The sequence below is a fragment of the Bos grunniens genome, chromosome 4, assembly GCF_055505025.1.
Source record: "Bos grunniens cultivar Pamir isolate PY7600 chromosome 4, Bosgru_T2T1.0, whole genome shotgun sequence".
Classification (NCBI taxonomy): Eukaryota; Metazoa; Chordata; class Mammalia; order Artiodactyla; family Bovidae; genus Bos; species Bos grunniens.
In genome coordinates, this window is record NC_141168.1 from 75,909,427 (window position 1) to 75,921,489 (window position 12,063).

Below are 12,063 nucleotides of genomic sequence, written 5' to 3' on the forward strand. Positions count from 1 at the left end.
TCCGACCCTGTGCGACCCCATAGATGGCAGCCCACCAGGCTCCCCCGTCCCTGGGATTCTCCAGGCAAGAACACTGGAGTAGGGTGCCATTGCCTTCTCCAATACTGCAGGTAGGCGACCCCCAAACTGGAGAATAATACCAAAGAAGTTTTCGCACTGCTGTGAAGGTTCTAGGTCTCACATCAGGCTTGCTACCTGGGATCCAGCAAAGGGAATCCCCAGGGAAACTGACTTCGAAGGATAGCGGGATTTGATTATAGAACTTCCACAGGACTGGGGCAAAGAGAGACTCTTGCAGGGCACAAACAAAATCTCGTGCATGCCAGAAAGAAGTGGTGACCCCACAAGAGACTGTGTCAGACCTGCCTGTGAGTGTCTGAGGGTCTCCTGCAGAGGCGTGGCTCAGAAGTGGCCTCAGTTGGAAGTAGCCTCCGCCAGGGATAGGGTCACTGGTGGCAGCAGTCCACGGAGGTGCGTGTCGGCATAAGTCCTTTTGGAAGGTTGCTAGTCAGCCCTACTGTAGAGACTGTAGACTCCAGGCCTGGGTTGCCTCAGGACAAACAACTAACTGGGAGGAAGCACAGCCATATCCATCAGCAGAAAATTGAAATAAAGATTTACTGGGCATGGCCCTACCCAAGAGAGCAAGAGCCAGTTCTCCCCACGGCTGGTCCCTGCCTCAGGAAGCCTGCACAAGCCTCTTATCCTTAGCCATCAGAGGGCAGACAGAAGAAGCAAGAACTATAATCGAACACAGTCTTCAGAATGAAAACTACAATCACAGAAAGCTAACCAAAATGATTACACTGATCATAGGCTTGTGTAACTCAATGACGCTAGGAGCCATGCCATGCAGGGCCACCCAAGACAGACGGGTCACAGTGGAGAGTTCTCACAAAATGTGGTTCACTGGAGAAGGGAATGGCAAACCACTTCAGTATTCTTGCCTCAAGAATCCCATGAACAGCATGAAAAGTCAAAAAGATCCCACAGTGGAAGACCGAGCCCCCCACATCTGTGGGTGTCCAATATGCTACTGGGAAAGAAAGAAGAAATAGCTCCAGAAAGAATGCAGAGGCTGGGCCAAAGCAGAAACAATGCTCAGCTGTGGATGTGTCTGGTGGTGAAAGTAAAGTCTGAGCTGTAAAGAACAATATTGCATAGGAACCTGGAATGTTAGGTCTATAAATCAAGGTAAATTGGATGTTGTCAAGCAGAAGGTGGCAAGAGTAAACATCAACATGTTAGGAATCAATGAACTAAAATGCACAGGGATGGGCAAATTTAATTCCGATGACTATTATATCTACTACTGTGGGCAAGAATCCCTTCCCTCATGGTCAACAAGAGTTCAAAATGCAGTACTTGGGTGCAATACCAAAAAAGACAGAATGATCCCTGTTTGTTTCAAAGGCAAACCATTCAACAGCACAGTACCCAAATCTATGCCGCGATCACTAATGCTGAAGAAGTTCATGTCAAGGTTCTATGAAGACCTACAAGACTTTCTAGAACTAACACCAAAAAAAGATGTCCTTTCATCATAGGGGATTGGAATGCAAAAGTAGGAAGTCAAAAGATGCCTGGGGTAACAGGCAAGTTTGACCTTGGGAAAACAAAATGAAGCAGGGCAAAGGCTAACAGAGCTTTGCCAAGAGGACACACTGGTCATAACATACACCCTCTTCCAACACCACAAGAGATGACTCTACACGTGGACATAACCAGATGGTCAACACCGAAATCAGACTGATTATATTCTTTGCAGCCGAATATGGAGAAGCTCAGAAAATCAGCTTCTTATTGTAAAATTCAAGCTTAAATTAAAGAAAGTAGAGAAAACCATTAGACCATTCAAGTATGACCTACATCATATTCCTCATGATTATTTAGTGGAGGTGATGAATAGATGCAAGGGATTATATCTGGTAGACAGAGTGCCTGAAGAACTATGGACAGAGGTTAGTAACACTACAGGAGGTGGTGACCAAACCATTCCCAAGAAAAAGAAATGCAAGAAGGCAAAGTGGGTGTCTGAGAAAACCTTACAAATAGCTGAGAAAACAAGAGAAAGGCAGAGGAGAAAGGAAAAGATATATCCAACTGAATAGAGTTCCAGAGAATAGCAAGGAGAGTTACAAAAGCCTTCTTAAGAGAATAATACAAAGAGAGGAAAACAATAGAATGAGAAAGACTAGAGGTCTCCTCAAGGAAACTGGAGATATCAAGGCAACATTTCACACAAAGATGGGCACAATAAAGGACAGAAACAACAAGGACCTAACAGAAGAGGAGGAGACTAAGAAGTGGCAAGAATACACAGAACTGTACAAAACCAGGTCTTAATGACCCAGATAACCACAATGATGTGGTCACAAAGCTAGAGCCAGACATCCTGGAGTGTGAAGTCAAGTGGGTCTTAGGAAGCATTACTATGAACAAAGCTAGTGGAGGTGATGGAATTCCAGCTGAGCTATTTCAAATCCTAAAAGATGCTGTGAAAGTGCTGCATTCAATATGTCAGCAAATTTAAAATACTCAGCAGTGGCCACAGGACTGGAAAAGGTCAGTTTTCATTCCAAGCCCAAAGAAGGGCAATGCCAAAGAATGTTCAAACTACCAGACAACTGCACTCATTTCATATGCTACCAAGGTAATACTCAAAATTCTCCAAGCTATTCTTCAACAGTACATGAACCGAGAACTCCCAGATGTACAAGCTGGATTTAGAAAAGGCAGAAGAACCAGAGATCAAACTGTCAACTCCAATGGATCACAGAAAAAAACAAGAGAATGCCAGAAAAACATCTACTTCTGCTTCAATGACTACACTAAAGCCTTTGACTGTGTGCTGCTGCTGCTGCTGCTAAGTCACTTCAGTTGTGTCCAACTCTGTGTGACCCCATAGACAGCAGCCCACCAGGCTCCCCCAACCCTGGGATTCTCCAGGCAAGAACACTGGAGTGGGTTGCCATTTCCTTCTCCAATGCATGAAAGTGAAAAGTGAAAGGGAAGTCGCTCAGTTGTGTCTGACTCTTCACGACCCCATGGACTGCAGCCCACCAGGCTCCTCTGTCCATGGGATTTTCCAGGCAAGAGTACTGAAGTGGGGTGCCATTGCCTTCTCCGTTTGACTGTGTGGATCATCACAAATTGTGGGAAATTCTTAAAGACACGGGAATACCAGACCACCTTACTGGCCTCCTGAGAAACTTGTATGCAGGTCAAGAAGCAACAGTTAGAACCAGACATGGAACAACAGACTGGTTCAAAATTGGGAAAGGAGTACATCAAAGCTGTATATTGTCACCCTGCTTATTTAACTTGTATGCAGAGTACAGCATGAGAAAGGCTGGACTGGATGAATCACGAGCTGCAATCAAAATTGCCAGGAGAAACAACATCAGATATGCAGATGATATCACTCTAATGGCAGAAAGCAAAGAGGAACTAAAGAGCCTCTTGATGAAGGTGAAAGAGCAGAGTGAAAAGGCTGGCTTAAATCAACTTTCAAAAATCTAAGAACATGGTATCCAATCCCATCTCTTCATGGCAAATAGAGAGGAAAAAGTGGAAATAGTGACAGATTTTATTTACTTAGGCTCTCCAAAATTGCTGAAGATGGTGACTGCAGCCACAAAATTAAAAGATGCTTGCTCCTTTAAAGAAAAGCTATGATAAATCTGGACAGTGCATTAAAAAGCAGAGACGTTACTTTGCCAACAAAGGTCCGTATAGTCAAAGCTATTGTTTTTCAGTAGTCATGTATGAATGAGATTTGGACCATAAAGAAAGCTGAAAGTGAAAGTTGCTTAGTCGTGTCTGACTCTTTGCCACCCCATGGACTACACAGTCCAGGGAATTCTCCAGGATAGAATACTGGAGTGGGTAGCCTTTCTCTTCTCCAGGGGATCTTCCCAACCCAAGGATCAAACCCAGGTCTCCCCCACTGCAGGCAGATTCTTTACCAGCTGAGCCACCAGGGAAGCCCAAAGAAAGGTGACGGCTGAAGAACTGATGCTTTGGAATTGTGGTGCTGGAGAAGACTCTTGAGAGTCCCTTGGACAGCAAGGAGATCAAACCAGTCAATCCTAAAGGAAATCAGACCTGAGTATTCATTGGAAGGGCTGAAGCTGAAGCTCCAATACTTTGGCCACCTGATGTGAGGAGCCAACTCATTGGAAAAGACCCTGGGAAAGATTTGAGGGCTGGACAAGAAGGGGGTGACAGAGGATAAAGTGGTTGGATGGCATCATCAACTCAATGGACCTCTGTTTCAGCAACCTTTGGGAGACAGTGAAGGACAGGGAAGCCTGGCGTGCTACAGTCCATGGGGTCCAAAGACTCAAGACACTACTGAGCAACTGAACAACATCTACAACATGGCTGATTCACAAACTTGTCTGGCATAAAACTATACAACATTGTAAACTGATAATCCTCCAATTAAAAATAAATTAAAATAAATAAAACAATAAAATGGAAATACAACATACCAAAACATATGGGATGTACCAAAGCCACTTCTCAGAGGGAATTTCATAGCAATAAATACCTACATAAGAAATAAGAAAGGTGTCAAACAACTTAACTTTACTACTCCTCAAGGAACCAGAAAAACAAACAACAAAGCCCAATGTTAGACGAAGGAAAAAATAACAAATTTCTGAGCAGAAATGAATGAAACAGAGACAAGAAAGACAACAGAAAAGATCAATGAAATAAAGAGCTGTTTTTGTTTTTTTAAGATAAACAAAATAAATTTTAGCCAGGCTTACCAAGAAAAAAAAGAGGACTCAAACAAAATCAGAAACAAGAGACATTACAACTGATACCACAGAATGCACAGGATCGTAAGAGACTACTAAGAACTATTACACACCAGCAAACTGGACAACTTAGAAGAAATAGACACAGTTCTGGAAACATAAAACTCACCAAAACTGAATCATGAAGAAATGGGAAATCTGAACAGACCAATTACCAGTAAGGAAACTGAATCAGTAATCAAAAACTTGCCTTAAAAATGGAAATTCAGGACCAGATGGATTCACTGGTGAGTTCTACCAAAAATTTAAAGAATGAATACCTTCTCAAACTCTTCCAAAAAAAATAGAAGAGAACACTTTCAAACTTAATTTTGTAAGGCCAGTATTACCCTGATACTAAAATCAGACAAAGACACCAGAAGGAAAGAAAATTACAGGTCAATATACCCATTCAAAAGCAGAGACATTACTTTGTCAACAAAGGTCCGTCTAGTCAAGGCTATGGTTTTTCCAGTGGTCGTGTATGGATGTGAGAGTTGGACTGTGAAGAAGGCTGAGCGCCAAAGAATTGATGCTTTTGAACTGTGGTGTTGGAGAAGACTCTTGAGAGTCCCTTGGACCACAAAGAGATCAAACCAGTCCATCCTAAAGGAAATCAGTCCTGGGTGTTCTTTGGAAGGAATGATGCTAAAGCTGAAACTCCAGTACTTTGGCCACCTCATGCAAAGAGTTGACTCCTTGGAAAAGACTCTGATGCTGGGAGGGATTGGGGGCAGGAGGAGAAGGGGGTGACAGAGGATGAGATGGCTGGATGGCATCACCAACTCGATGAACTTGAGTTTGAGTGAACTCGGGAGTTGGTGATGGACAGGGAGGCCTGGCGTGCTGCAATTCATGGGGTCGCAAAGAGTCGGACAGGACTGAGAGACTGAACTGACTGACTGACTGATACCCAGAATATAGATGCACAAATTCTTAACAAAATATCAGCAAACACATTAAAGGATCTACACAATGATCAAGTGGGATTTATTCCTGATATGCAAGAGTGGTTCAATATCTGCAAATCAATACTGTGTTATATCACAATAATAAAATGAAGAATAAAAATCATATAATTATCTCAGTAGATGGAGAAAAAGCATTTGACAATATTTAACATTCACTTATGATACAAACTCTCGACAGTGGGTTCAGAGATAATGTTGTTGGTGGAGTTTAGTCACTAAGTCATATCTGACTCTTTTGCAACCCCATGGACCGGAGCCTGCAAAGCTCCTCTATCCATGGGATTTTGCAGGCAAGAATACCGGAGTGGGTTGTCATTTCCTTCTCCTGGGGATCTTCCCTACTAAGGGATCAAACCCACTCTCTCCTGCATTGGCAAGCAGATTCTTTGCCACTGAGCCACCAAGAAGCCCCAGAGAGGGAATGTACCTCAACATAAGGTCATATATGAAAAGCCCACAGCTAACATCATACTCAGCAGTGAAAAACTGAAAGCTTTCTGAGAAATGAGACAAGTATGCCCACTCTCATCACTTCTATTCAGCATAGTACTGGAAGTCCTAGTCAGAGCAACTCAACAAGAAAAATAAATAAAAGGCATCCAAATCAGAAAGCAAGAAGTAAAACTCTATTTACAGATGACATACAGAGAAAACTCTGAAGACTCCACTAAAAAAACTGTTAGAACCAATAAATGGATTCAGCAAAGTTGCAAGATACAAGTTCAATATTAAAAAAAAAAAAAAAAAAATCAGTTGTGGACTTCCCTGGTGGTCCAGTGGTTGAGAGTCCGCCTGCCAATGCAGGGGACATGGGCTTGCTCCTTGGTCCTGGAGGGTTCCACACGCCACACAGCAACTAAGCCCGTGCACCGCAGCTACTGAAGCCCACACACTCCTCGAGCCTGTGCTCTGCAACAAGAGAAGCAGCCGCGAGGAGAAGCCCGTGCACTGCGACTAGAGAGCAGCCCCTGCTCACACTAGAGAAAGCCTGCACAGAGCAAGGAAGACCAAGCACGGCCACAAATAAACTAACAGATGAATAAAAATTGAAAAAAAAATCAGCTGCACAAAAACAAATGATAAAAAAGAGAAATTAAGAAAACAATCCCATTTGTAATTGCATCAAAAAGAATAAAATATCCAGGAATAAATTTAATCAAGGAGGTGACACACTTGCACACTGAAAACTATAAGACACTGATGGAAAAAATGGAAGACGATACAAATAAATGCAAAGATACTTATGCTCAGGGGTAGGAAGATTTAGTATTGCTAAAACGTCCATAGTACCCAAAGTGTGTTAGTTGCTCAGTCACGTCCCACTCTTTGCAACCCCATGGACTGTAGCCCACCAGGCTCCTCTGTCCATAGAATTCTCCAAGCAAGAATACTAGAGTGGGTTGCCATTTCCTTCTCCAGGGGATCTTCCTGACCCAGGAATCTAATCCAGGTCTCCTGCACTGCAGAATGATACTTTACCATCTGAGCCACCAAGGAAGCAATAGCTATCAAAATTCCAATGCCATTTTCCAGAAACAACAATTCCAAATCTTTATGGAACTAAAAAAAGATCGCAAATAGTCAAAGTAATGTTAAGATGAAAACTGGAAACACCATGCTTCCTGAATTCAAAATATACCAGGAAGTTGTGGTACTCAAAACAGTATGGTACTGGGGCGGGGGAGAGAGACACAAAGATCAATAGACTAGAACAGAGAGCCCAGAAATAAACCCTCATGTATATGATCAATTAATTTATGATAAAGGAGCCAGGAATATACCTGGAGCAAGAACAGTCTCTTTAATAAATGGTGCTTGGCAAACTAGACAGTTATGTGCAAAATAATCAAACTGGACCATTATCTTACACAATACACAAAATTAACTCATAATGGATCAAAGCCTTGAATACAAGACATGAAAACTTAAAACTCCTAAAAAAAACATAGATGGTAAGCTTCTTAACATTGGTCTTAACATGATTTTTTGGATTTGACCAAAAATAGAAGCAACAAAGGGCTTCCCCGGTGGCTCATTGGTAAAGAATCTGCCTGTTGATGCAGGAAAAGCAGTTTTGATCCCTGGGTTGGGAAGATCCCCTGAAGGAAGTAACAACCTACTCCATTCTTGTCCGGGAAATCTCATGGACAGAGGAGCCTGGTGGCCTATAGTCCATGGGGTCACAAAAGAGTCAGACATGACTTAGCAACTAAACAACAACAACAGAAGAACAAAAGGAAAATAAACAAGTAGAATTACATTAAAAAAATCTTCTGTACAGCAAAGGAAGCCATTAACAAAATGAAAAGGCAATCTATGAAATCAGAGAACATATATGCAAATCATGTATCTGGTATTTGGTTACTACCTAAAATAGACTTAAAACCCTCATGCAACTCAGTAAGAAAAAACAAAAGGAAGCAATCTGATTACAAAATGGGCAGAGGCTCTGAATGGATCTTTTTTGAAAGAATTCAAATGACCAAGAAGTACATTTAAAGGGGTTCAACATCACTAATCTTCAGGGAAATGCAAACCAAAACCACAGTTACCTATCGCCTCATACCTGTCGGAATGGCTTGCCTCAAAGGACAAAACACATGCTGATGAGGATGGAAAGGCAAGAGAGTGCTTGTGCACTGCTGGTGGGAAAGCACAACCACTATGGAAAATATGGAGGTTCCTCAAAAAATTAAAACTAGAACTATCACATGATCTAGCAATTCCACTTCATGATTCCACAAAACCTCTACCTTGAAAAGGTATCTGCACCCCAATGTTCACTATAGCATTATTTACAACAGTCAAGACAGGGAGACAACCTATGTGTCAACTGCTGGATGAATACATACATAAAACATGGTAACACAGTCACACACACACACACTCGCACATACATACAATGGCATGTGATTCAGCCAAAAGAAAGATGGAAAGCCTGCCATTGTGACAACGTGGATGGACCCTGAGGGCATGATGTCCAGTGAAATAAGTCAAACAAATGAAAGACAAGAACAGAATGATCTCACTTTGATGTGGAATATAAAAAAAAATCTTAACTCATAGAAACAGAGAGTGTCATGGTGGTTGCCAGGGGCTGAGGGCTGAAGGAAATGGGAAGATTTTGGTCAAAGGGTACAGACTTCCAGTTATAAGGGCAATAAGTACTTTCAGTAATAAACAGGTTGGTGACTACAGTTAATAATACTGTGTTGTATACTTGAAAGTTGCTAAGAGAATAAATCTTAAAAGCTCTCATTAGAAGAAAATTTGTGATGATGGATGTCAACTAAACTTATGGAGATCATTTTGCAATTCATACAAATTTCAAGTCATTTTGGTATTTATCTAACACTAATACAATGTTTATTTCAATTAAAAAAGATCACCATCCGAAACATAAGGATGATGCTGACAAAATGGGTATTTCTTAAATCTTCTTCAAAGAAAAAAAAAGTATAGCTTCAGGAAGGGACTGTGAACAACTTATTTTGTAAGCTGTCTGACCATGGTAATGGTGATTTGGGGTAGTAAGACTTTGTCAGGTAAGTATAAGTGAGTAAGTATCTGGGTTCAGGTCACCTGACTAAATACTTATACAGAAATATCTCTGACACAAAAACAACAAATTAAGCTTTGGCAGCAAGAATAAGTACAAATCTTTTTAAAAACTGATTCTTTTCCCCTTGTGCCAGAAGGGAAAGGAACCTTTTTCTTACTCTCTTTTTTGCAAAGATTTCCTTGAGCAAACTTCTAACTGTAAATTCTTTGTCCCTTTGATATGAATGTACATCTTTTAAAAAGCCAACCCTCTTGCTGGTTTACAACCTAAAAAAGTCTTTCTCAGTGGCTTTGATGTTATCTGTTTGAAGTGTAAAAATCAAGGAAGTCCCCATCTCCTTTTCTGTTTGAGTCTGAGCTTGGTACTTAGTTCTATGTTGTGACTACATGGTTAGAAAGACACTGAGAAGTCTTATTTTTTCCTCTATATAAAAGTAATTAGCTAACACAAACACTATCTCAACCACCAGTGAATTCAGAATGAACCATGTGTAGCAAATGGTTCAGGTAAGTCCTCTTAAGGACAAATTACTGTTAATCATGAGGGTATGTACATAATATGAAATAGGCTGCACCTGCGTAGATACTTAAAGGGGTGAGAATTCAGTCTTTGCAATCCCACTAGCAGACTGCTCGTGATGCGTGTAAAATCTGGTTAAATGCTTATTTGATAATAAAGCTATTTAGTTCTTTCCCACATTTGTAGAGAGGAATTTCTTGGTTGGCAGATTTTATTTTTTAATAATTTTTGTAACAATTCCCATGACCTGAAATATCCCCTCAGATCATCAGCAAATTGTTAGAATCTTGACCAATCAACTTTTGGACCCAAACTTGATCATGCTCTTGTCCGCCAGGAGGGTTGTCCTGAATGCAGACAAGCGTTCTAATTTGATATACATAGCTATATCTGTATCTCTTGTCTCGCAAACTTTGCTTATACATAGACCACGGTGACTTCAAAGTACCTCCTCTCAGAGCTGCCCCTCAGGTGTCCCTTCTTTCAGGCTAACCGCATGCAGAAGGCCGGGCAACACCCGACGCACGCTCAGGAGAAACCCTCTGGTAACAAAAAGGTCAGGAGCAATATTTAACGCGAAAAGCAATCAATACACTTCTGGGAAACTTAATCCTCCGCTGTGCCACCAGACTTGGGCAAGAAAGATACAGCAATTTTTCATCCTGGTATTTTGAAAAATAGAAATGAAGGTAGGGAATCGAACCCTACACTCATCCAATTAAGAGGAAGATCCGCCCTTTGCACCTGGGCTTCCCGACCTCTCTCTTCTCACCAGCCTCCCTCCCTGGCTGGGCTTCTTATTTACTCCAAGCACAGGGAAGCCATAGAGAAGGAAATGGCAACCCACTCCAGTACTCTTGCCTGGAGAACTCCGTGGACAGAGGAGCCTGGTGGGCTACTGTCCATGGGGTCGCACAGAGTCGGGCACGACTGAAGCGACTTAATGTGCATGCATGCATTGGAGAAGGAAATGGCAACCCACTCCAGTATTCTTGCCTGGAGAATCCCAGGGACAGCGGAGCCTGATGGGCTGCCGTCTGTGGGGTCGCACAGTCGGAGACGACTGAAGCGACTTAGCAACAGCAGCAGCAAGGAAGCCAAGAGCTTCCAAGCAAACGCATTAAAGGATCCTACACAATGACGGCGAGCTTTTTCAACCCCTCATCCAGGGAAAGGCCCAGTCCCAGTCCCCGCCACCTGCCAGGGACCCCGTGGCCTTACCTGCGGACCGCGAGGGACGCAGTCGAAGCTGGCGGCCGCCTCGTCTCCGGCCCCGCGTCAGCTTGTAGAAGCAGTAGCAGGCGCCGGCCGCGAGGACCAGGCCCGCCGCCACCCAGCCCACGTCCCGGGCGCCGCCCATGCTACCTCTGGGGCCGCGCACAGCGCTGGGCCCGGCGCGGGAGTGTCCGAAGCAAGCGGGTCCAGGCGCCGCCGCCCGGGATTACGCCGCGGGAGAAAGGAAATGGGGGACAGAACTCCGCCTCTCAGAAACCGCCCTGCTGAAAAGTGAAAGAGTCCACTCAGCGCGTACGCTTCCTGGCGGCTTCCTGGAGAATGGGCGGGGCACGGCTGGAGGCGAGCTAGACTGGGTGAAGCGCCGCAACCACTGCACGCCCCAAAAGCACAACCGGGGCCGCCCCGGACGCCGGGAGGCGGGTCCCGGCCCCGGCCCGAGGCCCGCCTCTCTTCCGGGCAGGCCACTGCGGGCGCGAGGCAACGCAATGCCTAGCCCCTCCTTCCACGCCGCGCGGTTGCCGTGGCAACGCCGGGACGCACTAGCCCCTAGCTTAGGAGTGGCTCTAGCTGCGCTGGATTTCAGTAGGGCCTCAGGTCATGGCCTCGCTGCGCCGGGCCAGCCCCAGGCTGAGGAAATACTTCAGGGAGAACTACATTCCTCAGGTCTGCGAGGTACTGGAGCCACGCGGCGGCGGAGTTAGAAGAGGGAAAAATGGGCAGAGAATTCCCAGAGGAGGGACTGGAGTTTGGGGAAGAGAGGAAGTGGAGGTTAAGAGGAGCGAAAAGGGAAGAGAAGTCAGTTTTGGACAGGACGGCGGTCTGGGCTGAACATACAGATCAGAGAGTTGAAGACAGAGGGGTGATGGTGGCTGAAAGGAGGGGAATGAATGACATCTCCCAGGGAGAAAGGGGGAAAGGCCTCCGGACAGAAACCCCAAACGCCAACTTTTCAGGTTTGGACAAGAGG

At 44.0% G+C, this 12,063-nt stretch overlaps 2 protein-coding genes across 8 annotated transcripts in view; one reads left to right on the top strand and one right to left on the bottom strand.

Annotated features, from left to right (window-relative positions):
• Positions 1-11,587, bottom strand: part of ARMC10 (armadillo repeat containing 10) — a 137,209-nt gene extending 125,622 nt beyond the window's left edge. For all 7 annotated transcript variants that reach the window (XM_086397068.1, XM_086397067.1, XM_086397065.1 and 4 more), the window contains exon 1: positions 11,082-11,587. In XM_086397068.1, coding sequence (XP_086253194.1) covers positions 11,082-11,220 — 139 coding nt within the window. In that variant the 5' untranslated portion in view covers positions 11,221-11,587. The remainder of the gene's footprint in view (positions 1-11,081) is intronic.
• A 15-nt stretch (positions 11,588-11,602) lies between these two features.
• Positions 11,603-12,063, top strand: part of FBXL13 (F-box and leucine rich repeat protein 13) — a 219,973-nt gene continuing 219,512 nt past the window's right edge. Inside the window, exon 1 of the mRNA XM_086397072.1 lies at positions 11,603-11,768. Within this exon, the coding sequence (XP_086253198.1) occupies positions 11,694-11,768 (75 nt within the window). The 5' untranslated portion in view covers positions 11,603-11,693. The remainder of the gene's footprint in view (positions 11,769-12,063) is intronic.